Here is a 22,956-nt window from a genome sequence, read left to right as displayed (position 1 = left end):
TAGGACTCTATTAGAAAGCATGTGTCTTGATTTAAGTCTTGATTGAAGTATCCTAATGATGTGTGTCTAGCCCAGCATCAGGTACATATGGAGAGCGTAGCAAAGCAGGAAAAGAGGCATTAGTAGGGTATATACGTATCTTTGCCTTTTTCCTCATCTATTTTAGATTTAAGAAATTAAGTCAGCAGATAACTTGCCTTATAATTTTTCCATTTAAAAGATATTCATGTAAAAGGAAATTCTTTGTTCACCTTTCAATTAATAGTGTATGTGCAAAGATGGAAACAGGCTAAGACTCAATTATCTCATACAGAACAAATCCCACACCCTGCGCGCTTGCATAACTGGCTTTAAAAGACTAATAAGTGTCTGTCACATAAGATAATCTGTGTTCGGTAGTTACGTAAAAGACATTCAACATGAAGGAATTGAGGAACTGTGAAATGCAGACAGGTGTCAGGAAAGATTGGTATTATCACTAGCTGGTTAGCCTTGTCTTGGAAGTACTGATGCAAGTCTGTGCATGTTTGGTTGTCCCTTCAGGACATGCAGAAGGACCTGGACAGGGAGAACAGCAGCCTGCAAGACCTGGACTCTCAGAAGCAGGATGCTCAGGAGCGGCTGGAGGAGATGGACCAGCAGCGCTCCAAGCTGGAGGGAATGCTCGACGACATCAAGCAGAAGTGTCAGGATGAATCTCAAATGGTTCGAATGTTGGCTTATTATAATCCTTCACCGGGATTGTTTTTGATGATAACGATCGCAGGCGGGGTGGCATTTTAGGGAGGAACCTAACACCCAGGGCTCGATGGCATCTGCAGCCATCTGTCAAAGTATTCTTGAGCAAATTACTCAACCTTTACAAGCTGACTTGAAGATGGTCGACCCTGTGTCCCACCCTGATAGTTTAACGAGGATTTTCCTCCTGGGGGCCAAAATAATGGTGATAGAGATAAATTTGCATTGCACTTTTTCAAACCAAGTCATTAAGTGTTGTGAAATAAAAGGGAACAAATCATTAACATTCATTCTGTTACTGGGGAAAATATAGGCTTGTACTGCTTGTGCTCTAAAGGGTCATTAGTGTTAGTATAATTATATAAATATAAACATGATGGAAGTATCACAGGACATCTGCCCTTTTTATTGCCTTGCAGCCCATCAGGAATTGCTTGGAAACTAATGCTACTTTTTATGAAGACTGGTTAAAACCAGCCAAGGTCACTAACAAATATATATATATATCAATATAGATGTAAGAAAAAAAACTTTTAATACATAGCAGTACAAGCTTGTTTCGTGCGTCACACACTCAGCTACCATTACTCATTAGCAGCTGATGAGTGTGCAACCCATAAAACAAGCTTGTAGTGCTACGTATTAAAAGTTTTTTTCCTACATCTATATTGATATTCTGCTGCGGAATATTTTATATATATATATATATATAATCCAGTTAGTCAAGTAAATTCTCTATGAAACAGTACAAGCCTGTTTCATGCTATAAGCAATGATCAGCTGTCAATAAAACTACTATTTTTTTGTTTTAGAATAATATATAATATAATCTTTTGTCTGTTACTTTACATTTCTCCCCACAAACACAAATGTCATTCATTCATAGCTTTGATTTCCCTGGACCCCCCCCCCCCCCATTTATGTTTTTACTTGCTTCTCACTCTCTCACTCTGACTTAGCCTATCTCTCTCTCTCTCTCTCTCTCTCGCTTTGATTGTTCCCTGTTTGCCTTTACCTGCCTCCCTTTCCAGATCTCATCTCTTCAGAGTCAGATCCACTCGCAGGAGTCGGACCTGCAGAGTCAGGAAGACGAGCTGAGTCGCACCAAGGCGGACCTGAGCCGGCTGCAGGAGGAGGAGGCTCAGCTGGAGCAGAGCCTGCTGGCTGGCCAGGTCGAGCTGGACAGCATTGTCAAGTCGCTCAAAGCCACCCAGGACGAGATCAACCAGGTCAGTACAGATGAACAGACGACAGGTTACATAAGGATATGCGGTGTCCTGTTACAAGCAATCGCACAATTTTAATTACATTAGGGCTTTGTTTGACTTGATTGTGCAAAGAGAGAGCTGTTGGCAACGGAGTGGTGCTTTTTATGACATGATGCCAAAAGGAGTCTTCTTTTAACTACTGGTTGAAAAGCTACAATGTTTGTGTTGAAAAGATGAAACTGTACTTTTGAAGGGCTTACCTCTGCTGCTGGTAAAAGTAACCTTTAGAGAAACCTTGAAATTGTTTGATGTGGTATTCCACATTCTACTGGTTTTAACCGATGGGAACCTCTCAGTGAATTAAAATAGTGGGAAAACTTTGTGAGGTAAAGCAGATTTGTGCTTTACCAGCAAATGACATTGAATTCTGTAAAAAATACACGTGGACCCAGCAGGCTTTTGTGTTTATTTATTCGTTTGAATTATTTTTTTCAGGCTCGTAGTAAGCTGTCCCAGATCAAAGACAACCAGCAGGAGGTAACCAAGACCATTGAGCAATACAACAAGGCTTTAAATGGCATCAGTGGAGGCAGCATGACTAACCTGGCTGACATGACTGAAGGTTTCACTGACAAGGAGAATGGAGGCTTCAAAGGCATGGTGAGGAGATGTGTGTGTGTGTGTGAGCCAAAACATTATGACCACTCACACGTCAACCGAATAATGTTGATCATCTCCAAACAAGGGTACATGTCAAGGTCTACGTAGATTAGATGGTAAGCGAACAATCAGTTCTCCTAGTCAATGTGTTGAATGCAGGAAAAATGGGCAAGAATAAAGACCTGAGCAACTTTGAAAAGGGCCAAATTGTTTTAGCCAAGTGACTGGGTCAGAGCATCTCTGAAACAGCAAGGCTTGTGGGGTGCTCCCAGTCAGCAGTGGTTAGTACCTACCGACAGTGGTCTGAGGAGGGACAAACCACAAACCAGAGACAGGGTATTGGGTGTCCAAGGCTCATCGATGCGCAAGGGCAAAGAAGGCTAGACCCTCTGTCAGTTCAGACCAGACGGTCCGAACCGACAGAACGTCTGGTGTGACACAAGTCGCAGAAAATTGTAATGATGGTTACTGCATGGAGAAATGTGTCCTAACACACCCTGCTGCATATGGGGCTGCGTAGCCACAGACTGGTCAAAGTGCCCATGATGACCCCTGTCCACTGTTGAAAGTGCCTACAATGGGCACACGAGCATCAGAACTGGACCTTGGTGGAGCAATTTAAGAATGTTGCCTGGTCTGATGAGTCCCATTTTCATTTAGATCACATGGATGGCTGTGTATGTGTGCGCCGTTTACCTGGAGAAGTGATAGCACCAGGATTTGCTGTGGGAAGATGACAAGTTGGTGGAGGGAGTGTGACGCTCTGGGCAATGTTCTGCTGGGGAACCTTGGGTCTGGCTAGTCATGTGGATGTCAATTTGACACATGCCACCTACTTAAACATCGTTGCAGACCAGATACACCCCGTCATGGCAATGGTACACCCTGATGGCAGTGGCCTGCCACACTGTACACATTGTTTGGAAATGGTTTGAGGAACATGAAGTGTTCAAGGTGTTGCCCTGGCCTCCAAATTCCCCAGATCTCAATCCTATTGAGCATTTGTGGGACATACTGGACCATCAAGTCTGATCCATGGCAGATCCACCTCACAACTTACAGGACTTGAAGTATCTGCTGCTAATGTTTTGGTGCCAGATACCACAGGACACCTACATGCATCTTGCAGAATCCTTGCCTTGGCGAGTTGGTGGCCCACGGAGGCAGGTGGTCATAATGTTTTGGCTTATCAGTGAATTATATAATCGATCAGCCAAAACATTAAAACTACCTGGGGCCACTGCCATCAGGGAATATTGTTGCCATGAAGGGGTGTACCTGGTCTGCAACAATGTGTAGGTTGGTGGCATGTGTCAAAGTAACATCCACATCAATGCCGGGACCCAAGGTTTCGCAGCAGAACATCCCTCCACCGGCTTGCCTTCTTCCCATAGTGCATCCTGGTGCCATCTCTACGCCAGGTAAATGACACACACACACTTGGCTGTCCACATGATGTAAAACAAAATGTGATTCATCAGACCAGGCCACCGTCTTTCATTGCTCCTTGGTCCAGTTCTGATGCTCACGTGTCCATTGTAGGCGCTTTCGGCGGTGGACAGAGGTCATCATGGGCACTCTGACCAGTCTGTGGCTATGCAGCCCCATATGCAGCAAGCTGCGATGTACTGTGTGTTCTGACACCTGTCTATCATAGCCACCATTAACTTCTTTAGCAATTTGAGCTACAGTAGCTCTTCTGTGGGATAGGACCAGATGGGCTAGACTTAGCTCCACATACACATCAATGAGCCATGACCCTGTCACCAGTTCACCAGTTGTCCTTCCTTGGACCTCTTTTGGTAGGTACTGACCACTGCATACTGGAAAACTGGAAATACAAGACCTGCCATTTTGGAGATGCTCTGACCCAGTCGTCTAGCCATCACAATTTGGCCCTTGTCGAAGTCACTCAGATCCCACGCCTTAACAGGTGCCATTGTAACAAGATAAACAATATTATTCACTTCACCTTTCAGATACACACACACACACACACACACACACACACACACACACACACACACACACACACACACACACACACACACACACACACACAATTCCAGGGAGGTCAGATGACAGTTTTTCTTGCTCAAAAGACGGTTCAGCAGGGGGAATGCTCCTGACATCAGGCTTGAACCTAGGTTCCCTGGGTTAAATCAGAATCAACTTTATTGGCCAAGTGTGCTTATGCATACAAGGAATTTGACTCCAGTTTACAGCAGCTTCTAGTACTTGCATATATCAATCACCAAAAAAAACCCCAAAACTAACAAAAAAGAAAGACAAAAGAAGTAAATGAAGTGATAAATAGAATATTGGAGGTAAGTATGTATGCACAGCAGATATGTCACTATTATACAGAGTTTTGTTATGGCTGAATAATTAATAACTTATGCTTACATATTATATTACATCACTTATATATTATATACTAATATCATATATCTGTAACATTATGCTTATATATTATATACTATATATATATATATATATATATATATATATATATATATATATATATATATATATACTGTATTTATCTATTATACTTGTTATAATAATAACAATAATAATTTGTAACCAGTATACAGCAATTGTGCGTGTATTTAAAATTGTACATTTGTATTGCACATCTGGTTTAAAAAGAGGTAGTGCACATCGTAGATGTGTAAGTGAGACATCTTTACCAGAGGGAGCTGTTTACCAAGTGTCATACTTACACAAAAAGTGTCCATTATTGCACCATGCTCTGAAGTGTCCCTGAGAGAGGTGGTCTGTGGGGAAAAAACTGTTCCTACGGCTGGTGAGTTTGGTGCACATTGCTCTGTAGCGCTTGCCAGAGGGCAGGAGTTCAAACAGACTGTGTCCTGGGTGTGAGGGGTCTGTGCCCAGGCGGGCAGAATCAGCACCAATAAAGATGTTTTTGTTAATCACAAGGCTTCGTCCCCGCTGCCAAGGTACTTACTTCAGTATTTCAGTCAAGAAGAGGATTTATTTTTTTGAAATTGAAAGAAAAATAGTTTTGCTTAGAAAAGTAAATTTATCGATTTTGACACAATGGAGAATGATGGTCTGTTAGATGAATTTCAGTTTCAGCAAGCAGTTTCAGAGACTGTGTTTGCTCCTCCAGCTCAGCAAGTCCTTATCATGTGCCATCAAGGTACAAGAGTACGCATGTTTTCAGCCCAGCAAAACGCTACTACAGGCTGCAAGGCAATATTATTCTCACTGCATTTCTGGTTGAAGGTGTGTTAATTGTTGAAATCATCAGGTTTATTGCTTGATTGGAACAAAAACCTCCATACTCTTGGGCCTCAATGGTATATGGCTTGGGATCCATGCATTAGCTCAATGAGTAGAGCATGGCACAAGCATTACCAGGACTAGACGCCCAACTCCTACTAAGGAGATTCACAATGTGTGCAGTCGTGGTGCTAAAGGGCACTTTGGATGACTGCCTCAAACAACTGACAGATGTGTTCGAGCTGTGTGTATGAAAAGTTTGTTCATTTTGCACAGTTAAGAACTGGCCAAGAATGGAAACATGAGCTATTTCATCTGCATTTAATTGATTTCCTTTACAGGAGGATTCCTTCAAGTCTAAGATAGCCAAGTTCAACAACAATGCTCAGGAGCCCCCGGCTGACCCCTTCCAGAGTGAGGACCCATTCAAGTCGGACCCCTTTAAAGGTTGGAGCTCGTGCATTCTTGTGTTTCTTTAGATTTGTACATCTCTGAACTTCCCTCACTCCTTACCATTGGTTATTGACAATCTGGAAACTTTAAAACCTCATTTTAGTCGCACTGAAGTTGATTTGAATTAAAAAAGCCAAATGCTCAGATGTAAATGTTGTATCGACAACATAAATGCAGATTTCCATACTATTTGAAAATCAAAATGGAGCATATATGGTTTTATGTTGTAAAGCGTCAACACTACGTCCGCTGAATTTACTTATTAGCACAATTTCAATCAGAGATTGGGGAAGTCTTTACTTTTACAGGCAGACGTAACGTTTGGCTGGACTGAACCTGCATGCACATGGCTCACAGTGCCACCTAGCTGCCACCGCTGATGAACAATATGCACATGGGATAAGGATGCCCACAAATAATTGACTCTGAAGTTATGCTGATGTGTATGACCACATCAGTCAAGCTCGATGATATAAATATACCAGTATTGTTATTGAACAGGTCTTCACTGCCGTGAGGCTAATGGAAAACAGGCTGCATTCAGGACTTCTCCCTGCACTTGTGGTTTTGCAGATATTTGTAAATTACAAACTTACTGTTCTTGTTTACCCAAGTGATTTCATGCAGCTTGAGGGCAGGCCTGTTGTTTTATAAGGGCTTTGCACAGTTCTGTTCAAGCATACGTCAGCCAACAGTTAGCATTCATTATTTCATGTAAGTTAAACAAGGAAGTTGTGTATCAGCAATGAGCCAAATATTTATTTGTTGGCTACTGTGCTGTGTTTCTTAGCCATCTTGAGTTTGCTACGCGTTATATCAATGGAGTAAATGAAGCCATGAAAACATTATTTGTTCATTTGTGTTGACCAGGAAAACTCATCTATACATACACTCACCGGCCACTTTATTAGGCACACCTGTCCAACTGCTCGTTAACGCAAATTTCTAATCAGCCAATCACATGGCAGCAACTCAATGCATTTAGGCATGTAGACATGGTCAAGACGATCTGCTGCAGTTCAAACCGATCATCAGAATGGGGAAGAAAGGTGATTTAAGTGACTTTGAACGTGGCATGGTTGTTGGTGCCAGACGGGCTGGTCTGAGTATTTCAGAAACTGCTGATCTACTGGGATTTTCACGCACAACCATCTCTTGGGTTTACAGAGAATGGCCCAAAAAAGAGAAAATATCCAGTGAGCGGCAGTTCTCTGGGCGAAAATGCCTTGTTGATGCCAGAGGTCAGAGGAGAATGGCCAGACTGGTTCGAGCTGATAGAAAGGCAACAGTAACTCAAATAACCACTCATTACAACTGAGGTATGCAGAAGAGCATCTCTGAACGCACAACACGTCGAACCTTGAGGCAGATGGGCTACAGCAGCAGAAGACCACACCGGGTGCCACTCCTGTCAGCTAAGAACAGGAAACTGAGGCTACAATTCGCACAGGCTTACCAAAATTGGACAATAGAAGATTGGAAAAACGTTGCCTGGTCTGATGAGTCTCGATTTCTGCTGCGACATTCGGATGGTAGGGTCAGAATTTGGCGTCAACAGCATGAAAGAATGGATCCATCCTGCCTTGTATCAACGGTTCAGGCTGTTGGTGGTGGTGTAATGGTGTGGGGGATATTTTCTTGGCACACTTTGGGCCCCTTAGTACCAACTGAGCATCGTGTCAGCGCCACAGCCTACCTGAGTATTGTTGCTGACCATGTCCATCCCTTTATGACCACAGTGTTCCCATCTTCTGATGGCTACTTCCAGCAGGATAACGCGCCATGTCATAAAGCTCGAATCATCTCAGACTGGTTTCTTGAACATGACAATGAGTTCACTGTACTCAAATGGCCTCCACAGTCACCAGATCTCAATCCAATAAGGCACCTTTGGGATGTGGTGGACCGGGAGATTCGCATCATGGATGTGCAGCCGACAAATCTGCAGCAACTACGTGATGCTATCATGTCAATATGGACCAAACTCTCTGAGGAATGTTTCCAGTACCTTGTTGAATCTATGCCACAAAGGATTAAGGCAGTTCTGAAGGCAAAATGGGGTCCAACCTTGTACTAGCAAGGTGTACCTAATAAAGTGGCCAGTGAGTGTAGATACAACATAACTAGACTGATTGATCACTGTAGACCCCTGGATTATCATCTGATTAAGGTTTAGAGTTAGATCCAGACAGGCGCTGAAACCACTGATGTCTTTCCTTTTCCTAGATCCATTCGGAGGAGATCCTTTCAAAGATAGCGACCCATTCAAAGGGACGTCTTCTGAAGACTTCTTCAGAAAGACAGACAAGTCAGACCTGTTTGGATCTCCCGACCCCTTCAGTAAAAAACCCACCCCGCCAGCCAAGGTAATAAAGGTGTCAGGCTTTGTTCTCTTGTGGATCACCCCCCCCCCCCCAGTTTGTGCCTGTAAAGCAGACGCTGCCAGGAGGCACTTGTCATAGCTCTGATTGCTGCAATACTACTAAAAAATTCAATATGAAATGCAATATTTTTGTTTTGTTTATCTAAGAGTTAACTTTCAAATGATATTTCAGACGCTCAGTATTCTAAGTATTTAAAAAAGGTTATGAGCTGTCCGCAGAGTCATTAATAACGCAACCCCATTGCTAACAATTCAAAACACCAGCCTGCACTGTAAAGTGAGATTCCCTGAGGACGTGCAGCCTCATTCAGTTATTCTATGGAGTTTTCCCCTGTGTATGTAAACCAAGGCCTTTTGGAATATGTTACTTAGCCATGATGTGGCTCTTTCTTTCTCAGCCGAGTGCCTTTGGGAGCGGTGACCCCTTCACATCCAGCAGCCCCAAACCAAAAGATTCAGGTACTGTGTTGGTCAAAAGTGTAATATCAGGTTTGACAGAAACCTGAAGCTGGCTCTTCTCACTTTTAAATTGCAAGTAATGTTTGATGTTTTAAAGCAGTTTATGTGGGTTCCTAAAAAGTCTGTCACCATTAGTGGCTGCTGCAGTTTAACCATAATGATGGTAATGGATTTCTTTCTTATTCGGTTTCATACATTAAGCATCTAGACTGCTACAACTTGGGGACCCAAAGTGGAAAATTATTTTTAATGCTTTTTTTTCCTGGGTTTTGAGTTGGTAGGCTAAAGTTTTGTGTTTGTTTTTGATACTAGCGATGTTAAATAATTTTGGTTTTCTTCCAAAATCCCTTTGTATAATTGCTAAGTTGCTTTGTTCTGGTGGAAGATCAGATGCAGAGTCGTCACTTAACTTAAAGGGAAATTAACCCCCAGTGGTTTTTGTTCAATCAGTAGTGTTCGCTGTGTACTATCTTGAAAGAGAAATCCGCGTTCTCCTGCTCAGTCTCTCCGACAGCACCTACACGTACCTGAATGCATTACGCATAAGCCTCCGTATCGTTCATCCATTCAGTATCCAAACTGCCTATCCTGCTCAGGGTTGCGGGGATGCTGGAGCCTATCCCAGCAGTCATTGGACTAAGTTGTCCTTAGGTGTGAATGTGTGTGTGTGTGGGTCCTGTGATGGGCTGGTGGCCTGTCCAGGGTGTCTCCCAACCTGTCGCCCAATGACTGCCCATAAAATCCTCTGATAGTGTTGTGAGGCATAATTTCTGCCAACAGAGACAAGACTTAGTGAAGATAATGAGGATGTGTTTTTTAACAGCGAATTTAGAGTGGATTCGAGTATTAGACACCCTGCTAGGCTGGAGTTTTTCCAGCCGCCAAGTGACGTCACCACACGTCACTCGGCAGCCGGGAAAAAAACTCGGTTTCACTGCCAATCCGGGGATGCAGAAATGATCGGAAACGACTGCGGGTGGCTTTTTTTTATGTGCTATCCCTGTTCCAGATAGTTGGAGATAAGGCTGAAAATCGGATAATTTTCCCTTTAATGCTTCCTAGACTTCACGGAACGCGAGAGTCAATAACTGATACCTGAATGCGAGAAGCAGCTTAAGTTGTGCAACGCTGCTCAAAAGAAGCACTGATTCTTTGCCACTCTGGGGTGACGTGTTGGATTTAGATTTTATTTTTTGCGGGGGCATTAAGGGCAAACAATTTTTACTCACTGTGGCTTCATATTTTCCTGTGGTTGAGCACTATTTTTAGTCAAGTACCTACGCATTTAACTTCTGGCCAACTAAAAATACCCCCCCCCCCAACCCTGGAAAAACAGGAGGCTTTCTGGAGCCAAGCATAACAGAAACTCTGTGACTGCTAGTCCTGCTCTACTAGAATACACTGCCAGTGCTTCTTTAACCACTTCTCTCCTGCCTCTTTTCCTTCTTTATGTCCAACTGCTATTGAAGCGCTTTGCCTCATTCACCGAGGAAGTTGTTTTAAGTTGGGGGCGACCACCGGCCCCAGCATCGCCATACTACACACCTTCAGGGGGGAACACAGGACCAACTGTAGGCCCGAGCAACGTTATTTCACGTAAAAGAAAACACCACGTAACGCACATGAATGCGGCCTTCTATGTCCACATGCTCACAACAAACAGATTTTCTTACAATCGTTTGTTTTTTTCCAGTAAACCCCCCCCCCCCCGGCAGTCGGCAATTTTATTCGTTAAGAAATGGAGGCACGCTGCGGTGTTTTTAAAACAAATCGGCCACAGTTCTGCTTAACAGTAGGCCAACTTACGCCTGTAATCAGCTAATCAGATGCATACGTCAGGTTAAACAAAACCGCCGCTTTTCAGGTTTGGTGAAATGTCATGGAAAATTAAACATTTACACCGCACGCCCCAGGGGTCTGAAAATAGCACGCAGGCCCCTTTCAGAACAAGCAAGATGCAGAGATGTTTTTTTTTTTTCTTTTAATGTGTGGTTGGGGCTGAGCTGCATTACCATTTCTCGGTTCTTTCCACAAATGCATTCAAATGTTCCAACTGTATTTCCCTGTGCCCTGTCATAGATGTGTTTGGGACAATGGACCCCTTTGGTAGCAACTCTTTTGGAGGCAAAGGCGGATTTGCCGACTTTAGTAAGATGTCAAAGGTAAGCTTGTGGGATTCACAGAGTCATGAATCAGTCGTAGGCGTACCATAAAGCACATTTTTTTCCACTTCATTTGTTTCAGTAGTAAAAAAAAAGGCTGTGCTGTTAGATTTTTTTTTTCCTATTGTGCCCCCCCCCCCCACACACACACACACCCACCTCCACCGGCCACCCAAAATTCATCACATTTATGACAGTTCATATGTGGCATGAGGCTGGATTTTAATTGTGAGCTGGAATCTCAGTTTGAATCATCATCTTGAATAAGTGCTTTCATTTTTTTTTGTGCTCTGTTTTGCATAGAAGCTAGACAACCCTGTACTCCCACCAAAGAAAAATGTGCCTAACCGACCTGCACCACCTTATGGTAGGACCTTATTTTGCATATGTGTGTGTTTACAGTATATGCTTGGGCTTGTGTGTGCGTGCTCGTATTGAATTTGAACGTAACTCTGCTTGCTGCCGTGGAATTTTATTTTGCAGCCTATATGCAAGGCATGCATTAAAAACAGGGTTGGTAACACAAAGTTTGCAATGATTTGAACTGTCATTTTGAATACCCTCAACATCACAGGCTGTAGTGCACATTGTTTATTAGATTTTCTGTACCACTTTTCATGGCTGTAACTGCTGGGAAGTGCCATGTCAAAAGGCAGTTTTGTCAGCATTTTCTGGGTTCTCATATGTGGTCGATCTTGTCCTAATAAACTCTGCTTTTGTGTGTTTTGGTGTTGCACATAATAGAAGCACTTCCCTTTTTTTCCCCCCTCACTGCTGTTCTCTGGTGAGGTTGCAGAGAATATAATTTCTTCTTCTTCTTTTTTTCCAAGTAGTAAACAGGAAAGTGTTTTCATACAGATTGGCAGCGTTTTTGGGGTTCAATGAGTAATGACCTCAGCGCGATTTCAAAACATTCTCTCGGTTAGTGTCCCAAACAGAACTCGTAACTTCTCTCTGTCAGATTACTTCTGTGGACTCTGTGGTGTGTGTGGGTGTGTTTTGTGTGTGAACACACTCTGCCCACATGGCACTGCAGGTGCCCTTCCGCTGTCATGTCTTAGTCACTCCTCTAGCAGAAGTCACAATATTATAAAAGTTTCTGTTTGCCACCACTTCATTACCCAGGAAGGGTCTAATCTGTAACCAGGCAGCCTGCACCACTGATACCCTTCAGATATCGAGGAGGGACAAGCCCACTGACCTTTGTCTTTATGACACAAATGACTGCAGACCCACGTTCTGATGTTTTTAACTGGAATCAAGCCAGTTGGCTTTTGATTGTGTTGCTAAATTGGCTGAGAGTGAAAAGCATGACTATTAGTCAAGGTATTCTCAAATACCAGAAGATGCCCAATTGCTAGGTTTAGTTACTGCCCCTAGATGGACACTGAACATCTTCACTATTTCCTACCGACTCTACAAATTTGAAGAAACAGATCATTCAGACAACTCATGTTGTATTGTAACTATGGAAGATGTGTTTAAAGCTGACTGGAGTCAAGAGGGGACATGTCACTATGCCAGTGTTGAGCAAAGGTAGTACCGTGCTCATCAAGCGACCGTGTTTGAGAATGTTTCTCTATCAGTGGTTTGCACAACATCGCTTTCCTGTGGGTTTCAATATGTGCCACACGCGTGACGCTCTCGGCTTTCTCTGCAGATTAGTAACTGTTAAAGCTCTCTGTGAGTGCTTCTGTCTGTGCTTAGGTAGTGAAACCAGTTTTGGGATACCTGAAGTCAAGGCCCTTTAGTCCATTTGGTTACATGGCTTTTGAATATTGTCCGTCTCTAAACCTGACAGGTGGGGCTTCTCCTTGCTTTGTTCAAAGTGCTTGGTTTGGAGGCAGTGGCAGGTCCCAGTTAGCCTGACTGTCAAAGTTAAAATGCCCTTTTTGGACACTGCCAACTGTAAAGACCCTTTTGTTATGGCAGTCTGAATCTGGCATTCATGCTCTTAACTTTTCTGCTTCTAGGGAAAAATGGCAGAGATGGCAGTTTTTGTTTCTTTCTTTTTTTTGTGTCGTTATTGTTGGCTGGACTGGACCAGCGGACCAGCCCGACAAACGTGAATGTCCCTGACTCTGACTGACTGACTAACTGAGGGATCATGTTTCGAGTGACTGAGTGATCAGTTTGACACGATTGGGCCGCTTGATCAGGTGACCAATGACATCACGGAAGTTACACAATTCCTCAGCCAACCGACGCCCCTGGTAAACACGTAAGTGGGAGTTTCCATATTGGCCATCGTGCTTTCAGAATGAATCGGCACAGCGGTTCCAGCTAATTCTAGCGATGGGAATTCCAGCTCTTTTTGGTGAGCCAGATCATGAGGCGTAACTCGGCAGTAAGAGCCAACTCTTTCATGACCAACACATCGCTAGCTCATTCCACATTTATCGCAAATCAACCAACGGAAAATATTGCTGCTCGTGGGTACTACTGAAATGCCGAGGGCAGAATATTTCTCTGCTCTTACCACATCTGGTTACGCACTGCAACAGTCCAGCGTAGAGCAGAGCAGCAGAGAAAAGAGCCCTCCCTGTGCCGAGAGTCATGAGGGAGAGCCGACAATGAATGCACCCCAAATCACAATCCCTCTGACAAAACACTCACAGGTGAAGTCGCAAAGAAAGGGTTGCGGCCGCTGATGGCACCATGAATTGTGCATCACTTGCAACCGCTATCTGCCCCGTCTCAAGGTCTGCTTCATAAAAGATATTGTGCTAATGATATTACAGTGTAAACACGCCCATAAAGTTTTGCGGCTGAGTGTGATTTGCTCCTTTTTGCTTCAGATTACAATTATCCATGTGGCAAAGTATGAATGGTGGCACGGCACCAAGAACACAGGAGGCAGGTTCAATGTCAAACTTGATGTCATCAAGTATAGCAAGAATTGTTTGACCTGGCAACATGTATCTGCGAGTGATTTTGGTCTCCGTTAAATCAAAAGGTGAGGTGTCCAGGTAACATAGCGGTCTATTTCATTGCCTACCAACACGGGGGTCGCCAGTTTGAATCCCTGCGTTACCGCCGGCGTGGCCGGGCGTCCCTACAGACACAATTGGCCGTGTCTGCGCATGGGAAGCCAGATGTGGGTATGTGTCCTGTCGCTGGTCAGTCGGGGGCGCCTTTTCGGGGGGGAGGGGGAACTGGGGGGAATGGCGTGATCCTCCCACACGGTGCGTTCCCCCAGTGAAACTCCTCACTGTCAGGTGAAAAGAAGTGGCTGGCGACTCCACATGTACCGGAGGAGGCATGTGGTAGTCTGCGGCCCTCCCCAGATCGGCAGAGGCGGGCAGGTGGGGCAGCGACCGGGATGACTCGGAAGAGTCGGGTAATTTGGCCGAGTACAATTGGGGAGAAAAAGGGGGGGGGGATCCCCCCCAAAAAATCCAGAAGTGATATTCTCCTTGGAAATATCCGCTAACGAGGACGCCCGGTATGATGATGCCTTGGCCTGGTTACAGTCACTGCTGCCAAGACGACTGGAAAGTCCGGGCATCAGTTATCACCAACTCTGACTATGCTAATAGTTTTCAGTCTAACTGTGTGTGGCAATTAGCGCGGGTGGTTGTGAATTGGACTTTTTTTGCAGTGAGGCACATTTGCATATAAAGGGGCCAATTTTGCACCAAATGTATCCGTATTACCTCATTTAGATACGTGCAAAAAGCACCGGAGCACCGAGACGGTGTTTGCTTGGCAGTGCAGTTAGGGGTGCGTTTCACCCTTTGTGGGTGCTTTGGGAATTACTCGGTTTCTTTTTGTCTCATTGGTGTAGGTTTAGCTGCCGCAAAGGCCGCCGCTAATCCTGTTGTGAGTTCACCTGTCAGTACAGAGTGAGTCATAGAAAAACGACAGACAGAAGCGGATGAAAGCGGAGGGGGAGTCAGCGGATAATAAGAATAGTTATAATGACAATTAAATTTGGTTCACTTTTAAGTCAAACATCCCAAGATATGAGTGCAAAGTAATGTTCTTGGGGGTTTTGTTTTTTTTTTGTTTTTTTTTACTCGAACTTAGCTTAACCACATCTTGTGATGTGAGCGTCCACGTCGGTATCACCTCGGTATAACGTGTGAAAACAGCTGGAAGATCTCGGAGGCCTTTGGTAGGAGAGACGATGGCCGTTTGTGTTACAGACCTTAAGTGCCCCTCCACCAACCTGTACAGATGTTGGGTTTATCTGCATCGGCACACGACAGGGTCCCGCTCTGCTTGCCGTTATCCTTTTCCTGAAGCCCCAAACAGGAAGGAAGGAGTTTCAGACTCTTGAGTAAGGCTAATGTTTTACCGAACTTGTCCGGTCAGGTAACACTTGAGGAACCTTTTCCCCAGTCTTTGAGTACAAGCTGAAGGATTTCTTGCTGTCAAAACATGATATGCCTTAAAGCGGAGTACAGTGGAGAAAAGGAGCGTAAGTGTCCCGGGTGAAATCTCCCTCCTCCCTGTCATCCTGTTTGGCCTAATGCCTGACCCTGCGGCTGGGCTGTTATGGGAGTGTGCTCTCAGGTGAAGAGATGCTGCGCGGCCGCTTTTGTGTCTTGTTTGTGTCATTTTGACGAGTAATGATTTTTTTTTCAACTCTTCAATGCTAGCCTGATGGTTGTGAATGGTATTTTAAGCTTTTTATACCAAGCTTTGTACTGTAATTTCTTTTGTCCCAGGCTCTGAACATGTCAAGGTAAGACTACACAAGGGTTGAGGGGTCAACTTTAATCTGCTGCATGTGAAGAACTTGTCCACACGCTGAATCAACTGAATGCAACTGAGACCGGACTGGTCTACGTGCTGGAAATAGAAGGGGAATTCCTTACCTGTATTAATTGGGGCCTCTATATTGTTGTATGTTGTGATGTCTTGCCGTTTTCCGTACTCTGATTACTGTATGGTAAATTTGTCATAATTTCCCTGGCTTTTTTTGCGACCTCCAAGTGAGCTGTTTGCACATATTTCTGTACTTTCTTATCAAATCACTTGTAACAGGGCGGGGTCTAGTTTGTGAAATCTTATCTAATTTGTGTGCTACACAAACAATATATTTGATTCTCAGTTTGCACGCCTCTTTATCATCTCATCGGAGTGTTAATAAATCATCAGGGTATTGTGAGATATCTTGCCTGCGTCCTTCTGTATGTTTGTTGTGTGTACATTTCTTTGTGTGTGTGTGTGTGTGTGTGTGTGTGTGTGTGTGTGTGTGTGTGTGTGTGTGTGTGTGTGTGTGTGTGTGTGTGTGTGTGTGTTGAGCCAGCGTCTTAACCTCCTTACCAGCGTCTTAATGCCTGTCCGTCTCCCCTGCACTAGTTTGGAAGTGAGAGCCTGCAGCTTGAGTGGGCCAAGCAGGAGAGCGAACGCGAGGAGGAGGAGAGGCAGAGGAGGCTTCGTTCCCAGGAGCAGGAGGACCTGAAACTAGCTATCGCACTCAGCAAGGCCGACATGTCCAGCGCCTGACCAAGACAACCCCCCCTTCCCCCCAGCATAATCGTCTTTCCCTCCAACCCATAACCCCTCCGCAGACCGATGACGGCATCGACACCAGCCCGGCATGAACTTACTACCACTCAATGTACGCAAGTAGCGTCTCTCCAGCCATTGCTAGACTCCCATGAGGACTCCACATTTAGCAGACAGTTAACGCTCAGTGCTTCCCAACTACAGGGCATCTATAATCAAGGGCAATTCAGAGCCACGGGATTTAAGCCCGGCTGTATCCTGTGTAGAACATAGTGATTTCATGCAACATGAACCAAACGGCAACTTCACTACAACCTACATCTAGCTCTCTGTTGTTCTGCAGCTAACTACCGTGTCTCGTTCATATGCCTTCTCATTGCAGAAAAATTATGTTTTAAAGAATATTTTATTTTGTTTTATTTATATATATAGATATATATAAAGGTAATAATGAATCTGTGGTTTATGAAGTATCTGTAAATGCACTGTATAAACTGTATTATAACCTTTCATTTCTTTGAAACACTCATATCAGAAGTCTGACCGTTGATGGTTCCTTCCCGACTTCAGGTGCATGTCTTTCTTCAGCCTTAGGAGCTCTTAAAGTTAAGAGAGATCAGCCTCTTTTTTTTTTTTAACTGTCTTGACAATGAATTGCCTTATGCGCCATCCTTGATGGACTTCAAAACTACGCCAGTGGAGCTTCCATGATCTGAGCAGTAACTGCTTGGTTTTAAAGCCTTGTCTCGTGTGTCATCGTAAAAGTCTTTTATTGTTGTGTCTTTTATTTGTTTTTGGCCCTTAAGTACATTCAGTGCAGAAATCCTAACAATTCCACGATAACACTCATGTAGAGAATGATTGATCTGACAGCAGACCAAGGCGATGCTTTGGGGTTCCTTGGAGATTGTCTTGACATTCCTCGCCCTGTCACCACCTCCCCTGTGCCAGCAGATGACAGCTAATGAATCGATAATCATTTAGGGTTACAAGCGGTTTTCCCTCGGCTATTGGTCGTACTACATGAAGGCATTGTTGTGTCATTAGCCGTCAATAATTAATAATAAATGATGTTTTATGACGTTTGGATAAAGTTCACTCCAGCAGGCGCGTTGTTACACTACCACTGCTTGGCCGGGGAGCGGCAGTGTGTATTTCTCCATTTAAAATGCAATAACATGCAATAAGTCGGGTTGCTTTCATCTTGGCCCTCGTTCTTATTATACTGCCTCCAAAAACTGAATACCGTGTAAACCTTATTGTTTCCAGTGGTGCTGTTAGACAAGGTTTGCTTCTATTTACACGCATTGCAATATTAAGCGAGACGCAGACTGAGGGCCTGGTTGTATACTTGAAATTTCTTACTTGTTTGTTTGTTAACACACCAAATCAACCGGCATGCCATCTGCATTCATATTTATATATATATATATATATCCTCCAACCAGCTTGTGGGAAAAGTTTAAATGCTTTACAGATTTCCATGCTTGTAATCATACTATTGTCACACTAATCACATGTTATCAGGCACATATTCTCCTCTTCTTCTTCTTCCTCCAGTGGTTTAAAATGGTTACAGTGGAGCGTATGGATGTGGTGGAGGTTGCACTTTCTGGAGGTGCATGGTGCAACAGCTGCCTTACTCATCCACAACCAGTGTGTCTACTACATATGTACTACATAATACAGCTGTGATTACAAACTTACTCTGACTTCCTCAACACTGTAGTAACCAGTTGCAATAAAGGCATTGTGATATTCCTAGATTGAACCGAATCTCTCTCTTCTTTTCTTTTTTTTCCGGACGTGCCGCAGAAGTAAAACTTTTCACAAAGTACATTGTAAAGTTGCACTTTGCTGTCTCAGTAGTGAAGAGTGTATTTGTGCATTGGGCTGCATGGTAAATAGAATAGATAGCTTCATATCGTCCCATCACAACACATTTTGTACATGCAAGAATCACACCGGAAGATGGTGAGACTCTGCTCAGAAGGATTTCCTTATTTCAAAGCCTCGAGTGGTTTATTAAAACGGGCCTTGTGTGGACTTCGTGCTCATCACATAAAACTGAAATTAACTTTTTTTTTTTATCTGCCAGTTGTAAATTGATAGAAACGTGAAATGAAAGCGATACACATTTGTATGTCACCACCGAGTTTATTTTTAGCCAAGGCTTTACTTCCTCTATTACAAAATTAGGTTTTTCTTGCACGACTTTGAGGTACGCCTTTTAAGACAAAATCTTACAGCTTTTATCCCTCGTATTGTGCTATTCTAGTACAAAATGCAAACACCATTTTTATATTGCAATTAGTTAAGTGTGCTGGCTGGAGGGGAAAACAAAACGCTCGGGACTGAGTGGCACCAATTTTGATGGAAGGTGTGGTTTTATTGGGGCATAGTAAAGTTTTATAATTGTCATAACGTGACTGGAATAAGCCATGTCGACTGCCGGACCGATGACATGTTTAGATTTTGCAAATGCTCAGTTTATTCATCCGTGCATTCATTTGTTTTTTGGTTATAAGTCATGTGATCTTGATGCATCTTGTCAATGCAAGCGGCTGTGGGTGAAATGCAGGCCCACCGACAACGTAGCACACGGGCCTCGGACTCTTTGAAACTGCGACTCTGTGTAATTGTAGTATTAAGCTCCTTTGATGTCCAAGTATAATTTCTACCCATCTGAAAGGGAGTCTATGGGCTCCCCCCGACGAGGGCTTGCTGTGCCCCTCTGTCCAGACGGCTGCCAGCTCCCTCTGTAATTATGGGAATGGAGTGTTTGTATTTATAGGCTAAGCCCACAAACGGTTGCCCTTCTCTGTCGTGCAGCTGGAAAGCATCATAGTGTAAATGAAGTGCCCCCATATCTTAAAAAAAAAGATGGGAGTGGGTATACAATGGCAGCACGTATCGCCCGGTTTAGTTTAACTAGTTCGACTGTCTGCAGATCTGCTGCAGAAGGACACTGGGTTGTCATGAAAGTAGGTTACTACTTGTTCAGTGGGTGGATGCGGTCTGTTAAGACACAATATGCGTGTATATGCATGTGTGTGTGTTTGTTTTATTGAGAGGTTGGATGACTAAGCATGGTACCACTATGTGTATTTTGCTGATGGGAGGAGTGCCACGAATGAAAGTTCAGTTTCATTGGTTTAATATTTACAATAAATACACAATTTACAGTATAAAATCCATGTACATATCTGTATAAATTTAAGTAAAAAATAAAAAATACACAGGACATCAAGCCCTGATAGTGTACAGGAGGGGGCTGGGCCCAGCAGTTGCAGATTCGTTTAAAAAGTACACACAACATCACCCAAGTGTGGGACGCAATCAAAACCAGTTCAGGCCATTTCAGACGTTGAGGCAGTTTAAATAGTAAAACATTGTCTTGGCACACATTCGGCTGTAGTATGTGCGTTTCTCTCCAAACGACAAGAACTTGTCTCGGACTATCTGGTGGACACACTACAGTTCTGTCGACAAGAGTTATACAGTAGCACACAGTCAGAGTAAAGGCACTTCTTTGTGTCAAACACAGCATTCCAGTTTGTCAGAGGAAGAGTAGTAGTAGTATACATATACATATACCTATACATATACATATACAGGGCCAGCCCCTTATTGGTCCGTTCGCCCGGAAGCGAACAACCAATAAAGCTTTTCTAAAGCTTTTAATATCACCGAAGTAGTACCAGCTACGCTATTAGAAAATAATAACACTAAACTTCTTTCAATATATTTATATATATATATAAAAAGGCTTTGGTCTCGTTAAAAAAACAAAAAACAAAAAAAACAACAACAACACCATTTAAATAAAACGAGTCAAGTCGCCACGCGCACGGCTCACATGTGCCTCTTCATGTGCAGCGCGAGGTGGTCGGAGCGGGAGAAGGCGCGCTCGCACAGGTGGCACTGGAAGGGCCGGTGTCCGGTGTGTTTGCGGAAATGGCGGGTCAGCTCGTCGGAGCGGGCGAACTTCCAGCCACAACCTTCCCAGCTGCAGTGGTATGGCTTCTCACCTGCGTGGAGAAAGAGAACAGGGCAGCTGTTAGACTGACAGAATGGCGGTTGTATTCTTATTCTTCTTCTTATTATTATTTTAGCAAAGGTGTACGGTGGTCGGCGCGCAGCGCCTGCTTGGTTTCATGGGGGCTGCCCGTTCCTTACCGGTGTGAGTTCGGTGATGCGCCTTGAGATGGGAGCTCTTGGTGTAGGTTTTGCCGCATCCCGCGAAGGTGCAGGTGTGCGTCGCCGTCCGCTTCCTCGGCCAGGTGCGTCGCCCTCTTTTGGGTTTGGTCTCGAGCAGCTCGAGGGGGGACGAGGGCGGCGTTAGGATCACCCTCTGCGCACTGGGCTGCACGCCGAGACCCTCCTCGTACATGCCGAACGGGTGCGCCCCCTGGAAGGACAGCTGCATCTGGGGCGCCTGCGGGTGGTGGGGGAGGTGCGGGTGGTGGGGGAGGTGGGGGTGGTGGTGAGGGTACGCCGCCGTGGTTTGGTAGGGCTTGTGCGAGAAGTTGACGGCGTTGGCCTGGTCGTCGGGGCTGAGCGGCGGCGTCATGTTGCTGGCCGCCCGCGGGGAGATGGCGAGCCGCGGCTGCTCGAAGGACATCATGCAAGAGACGTTGCCCTCTTGCTTGATTTTGGCGCAAGTTTGAGGAACCATGCCCATGACGGGGCCGTAGCTGTCCATGGACGGCTCGGCTTTGATGTTGTCAACAATGTCCTGCCGAGGGAACTGCGCCGCGCTGGCGTAAAACCTGCCCTGGACGCCGGCGCTGCGCGCAACGCCGTAGCTGCTCTCCCCCTCCGAGCGGAGCAGCTCGGCCATGAGGCTGGTGCTGTAAGGCGGAGGAGGGGAGCGGTGGTCTCCGGTCGAGTAGGACGGCGCCGTGCTCCCCGTCGTGTACAGGACGGGATCGGCCGAGCCGCCAATGTATTCCGCACCTGCTACGCTATCCGATCCGGTCGTGTTGGCGAGAATAAAATCCAGATCCAAATAGTTACTCAGGTCCTCGTCGTCCTTCCTGCTGTGACTGTCCACGTTATGTACCATTTCGAGCAGGGAGCAGCTCAAGGAGACCGTCTTGTCCATCTCTCCTTTCCACCTCTGTAAGAATGAAGGGTACATGTTAGAACAGGGCACACAATGCCGTCGCTGGCACAGACGCGTAAAACAGGCTACGATAACGGTCACAAGCCATCTTTCTTTTTTCCTTTTCTTTTTTTTAAAGAACTTACGTTTTCCCAAGTTTTTTCTCTTTGGTTGGAGAATGTGGAAAACGACGGCAGCATCACCCCGGATAAGGCCATCATTCGGTGAAACGATAATTATTTCTTGTCCAAAAAAAAAAGTCGCGTGAGCAGAGCCCGAGTCGCACCTCCGCAAGCGTGTGCGCCTTATCTCGCTGTCGACTCCCCGCCGCCGTGCCTCAAATACATGAAGTTTGAATGGTAGGAGGTCCTTAAGCCTTATAACCGTCTAAGCTGGCGAGCTGGACCAATTATAAGAGGTCAGGAAATACGTTGGTACTGGTAAATTTAGCCCTCTATAAGTCGAGTCCGGCGGCGAGCCTGGTTCAGTGCGCTCTGACAAACTCCAGGCAGCGCTTACGCGAGTCTATAAAGTCTGGTAACTCCCCCCCCCCTCCTCCTCCTCCTCCTCCTCGTCCCCCCCCTCCTCCCCGTGCTGACGCAAAAAAAGTTCAAAGACCAGCCCACCTTTGATGGAGCTGCTTGATTGGAAAAAGTTGCGAGGGGGTTACACTAGCACGCTCGCGAAAGACCGCGCGGTCTTACGTAATGCGAACGGGGCTACGCGCGGTGATTGGCAGTTGGCCGCACGAAGACGCGCTTTCAAGCGTCTGTCGCGATTTTTTAAGAACAAACCCCGAAACGGATCGTGAGCGGCGCTGCTGCGTCTGGTCAGCGCTGAGCCGCGGGGGCCGGCCTGAACAAAGCAAGCGCCGACCGCTGGACAGCAGCGGGCCGTTGATCCTGGCAGCTCCGGCACATCGAGCAAACAACGCGTGTGTTTAAAAGAGGGGGGGGGGTATATTAAATAATAGACGGTGCGGCTGTGCCGGATCAAATCTCAGTTTTTGGGGCAGGTTCCCCATCCATGAATGGGGGAGGAAGACAACCGCTGGGTTTTCTTCCCCCCTCCGTCTCC

The 22,956-nt window shown here is 45.1% G+C and overlaps 2 protein-coding genes across 2 annotated transcripts in view; one reads left to right on the top strand and one right to left on the bottom strand.

Moving 5' to 3' along the window:
- LOC130123594 (epidermal growth factor receptor substrate 15-like 1) overlaps window positions 1–18,531 on the top strand; it is a 34,217-nt gene extending 15,686 nt beyond the window's left edge. Inside the window, exons 15-24 of the mRNA XM_056292813.1 lie at window positions 544–705; window positions 1,770–1,967; window positions 2,442–2,606; window positions 6,197–6,302; window positions 8,535–8,674; window positions 9,090–9,150; window positions 11,230–11,312; window positions 11,616–11,679; window positions 15,986–16,002; window positions 16,623–18,531. Coding sequence (XP_056148788.1) covers window positions 544–705; window positions 1,770–1,967; window positions 2,442–2,606; window positions 6,197–6,302; window positions 8,535–8,674; window positions 9,090–9,150; window positions 11,230–11,312; window positions 11,616–11,679; window positions 15,986–16,002; window positions 16,623–16,769 — 1,143 coding nt within the window. The 3' untranslated portion in view covers window positions 16,770–18,531. The remainder of the gene's footprint in view (window positions 1–543; window positions 706–1,769; window positions 1,968–2,441; window positions 2,607–6,196; window positions 6,303–8,534; window positions 8,675–9,089; window positions 9,151–11,229; window positions 11,313–11,615; window positions 11,680–15,985; window positions 16,003–16,622) is intronic.
- Window positions 18,532–19,912: 1,381 nt separating this feature from the next.
- Window positions 19,913–22,365, bottom strand: klf2b (Kruppel like factor 2b). Its single transcript, XM_056292815.1, has 3 exons — window positions 22,026–22,365; window positions 20,952–21,894; window positions 19,913–20,803 (listed from the first exon to the last, which is right to left on the bottom strand). The coding sequence occupies exons 1-3, from the start codon at window positions 22,098–22,100 to the stop codon at window positions 20,628–20,630; spliced, it is 1,194 nt and encodes a 397-aa protein (XP_056148790.1). The 5' UTR covers window positions 22,101–22,365; the 3' UTR covers window positions 19,913–20,627.
- Window positions 22,366–22,956: the final 591 nt, after the last annotated feature.

The sequence above is a fragment of the Lampris incognitus genome, chromosome 14, assembly GCF_029633865.1.
Source record: "Lampris incognitus isolate fLamInc1 chromosome 14, fLamInc1.hap2, whole genome shotgun sequence".
NCBI lineage: Eukaryota > Metazoa > Chordata > Actinopteri > Lampriformes > Lampridae > Lampris > Lampris incognitus.
Note: the sequence above shows the minus strand (reverse complement) of the source record. Positions and strands in the feature narration are given on the sequence as shown.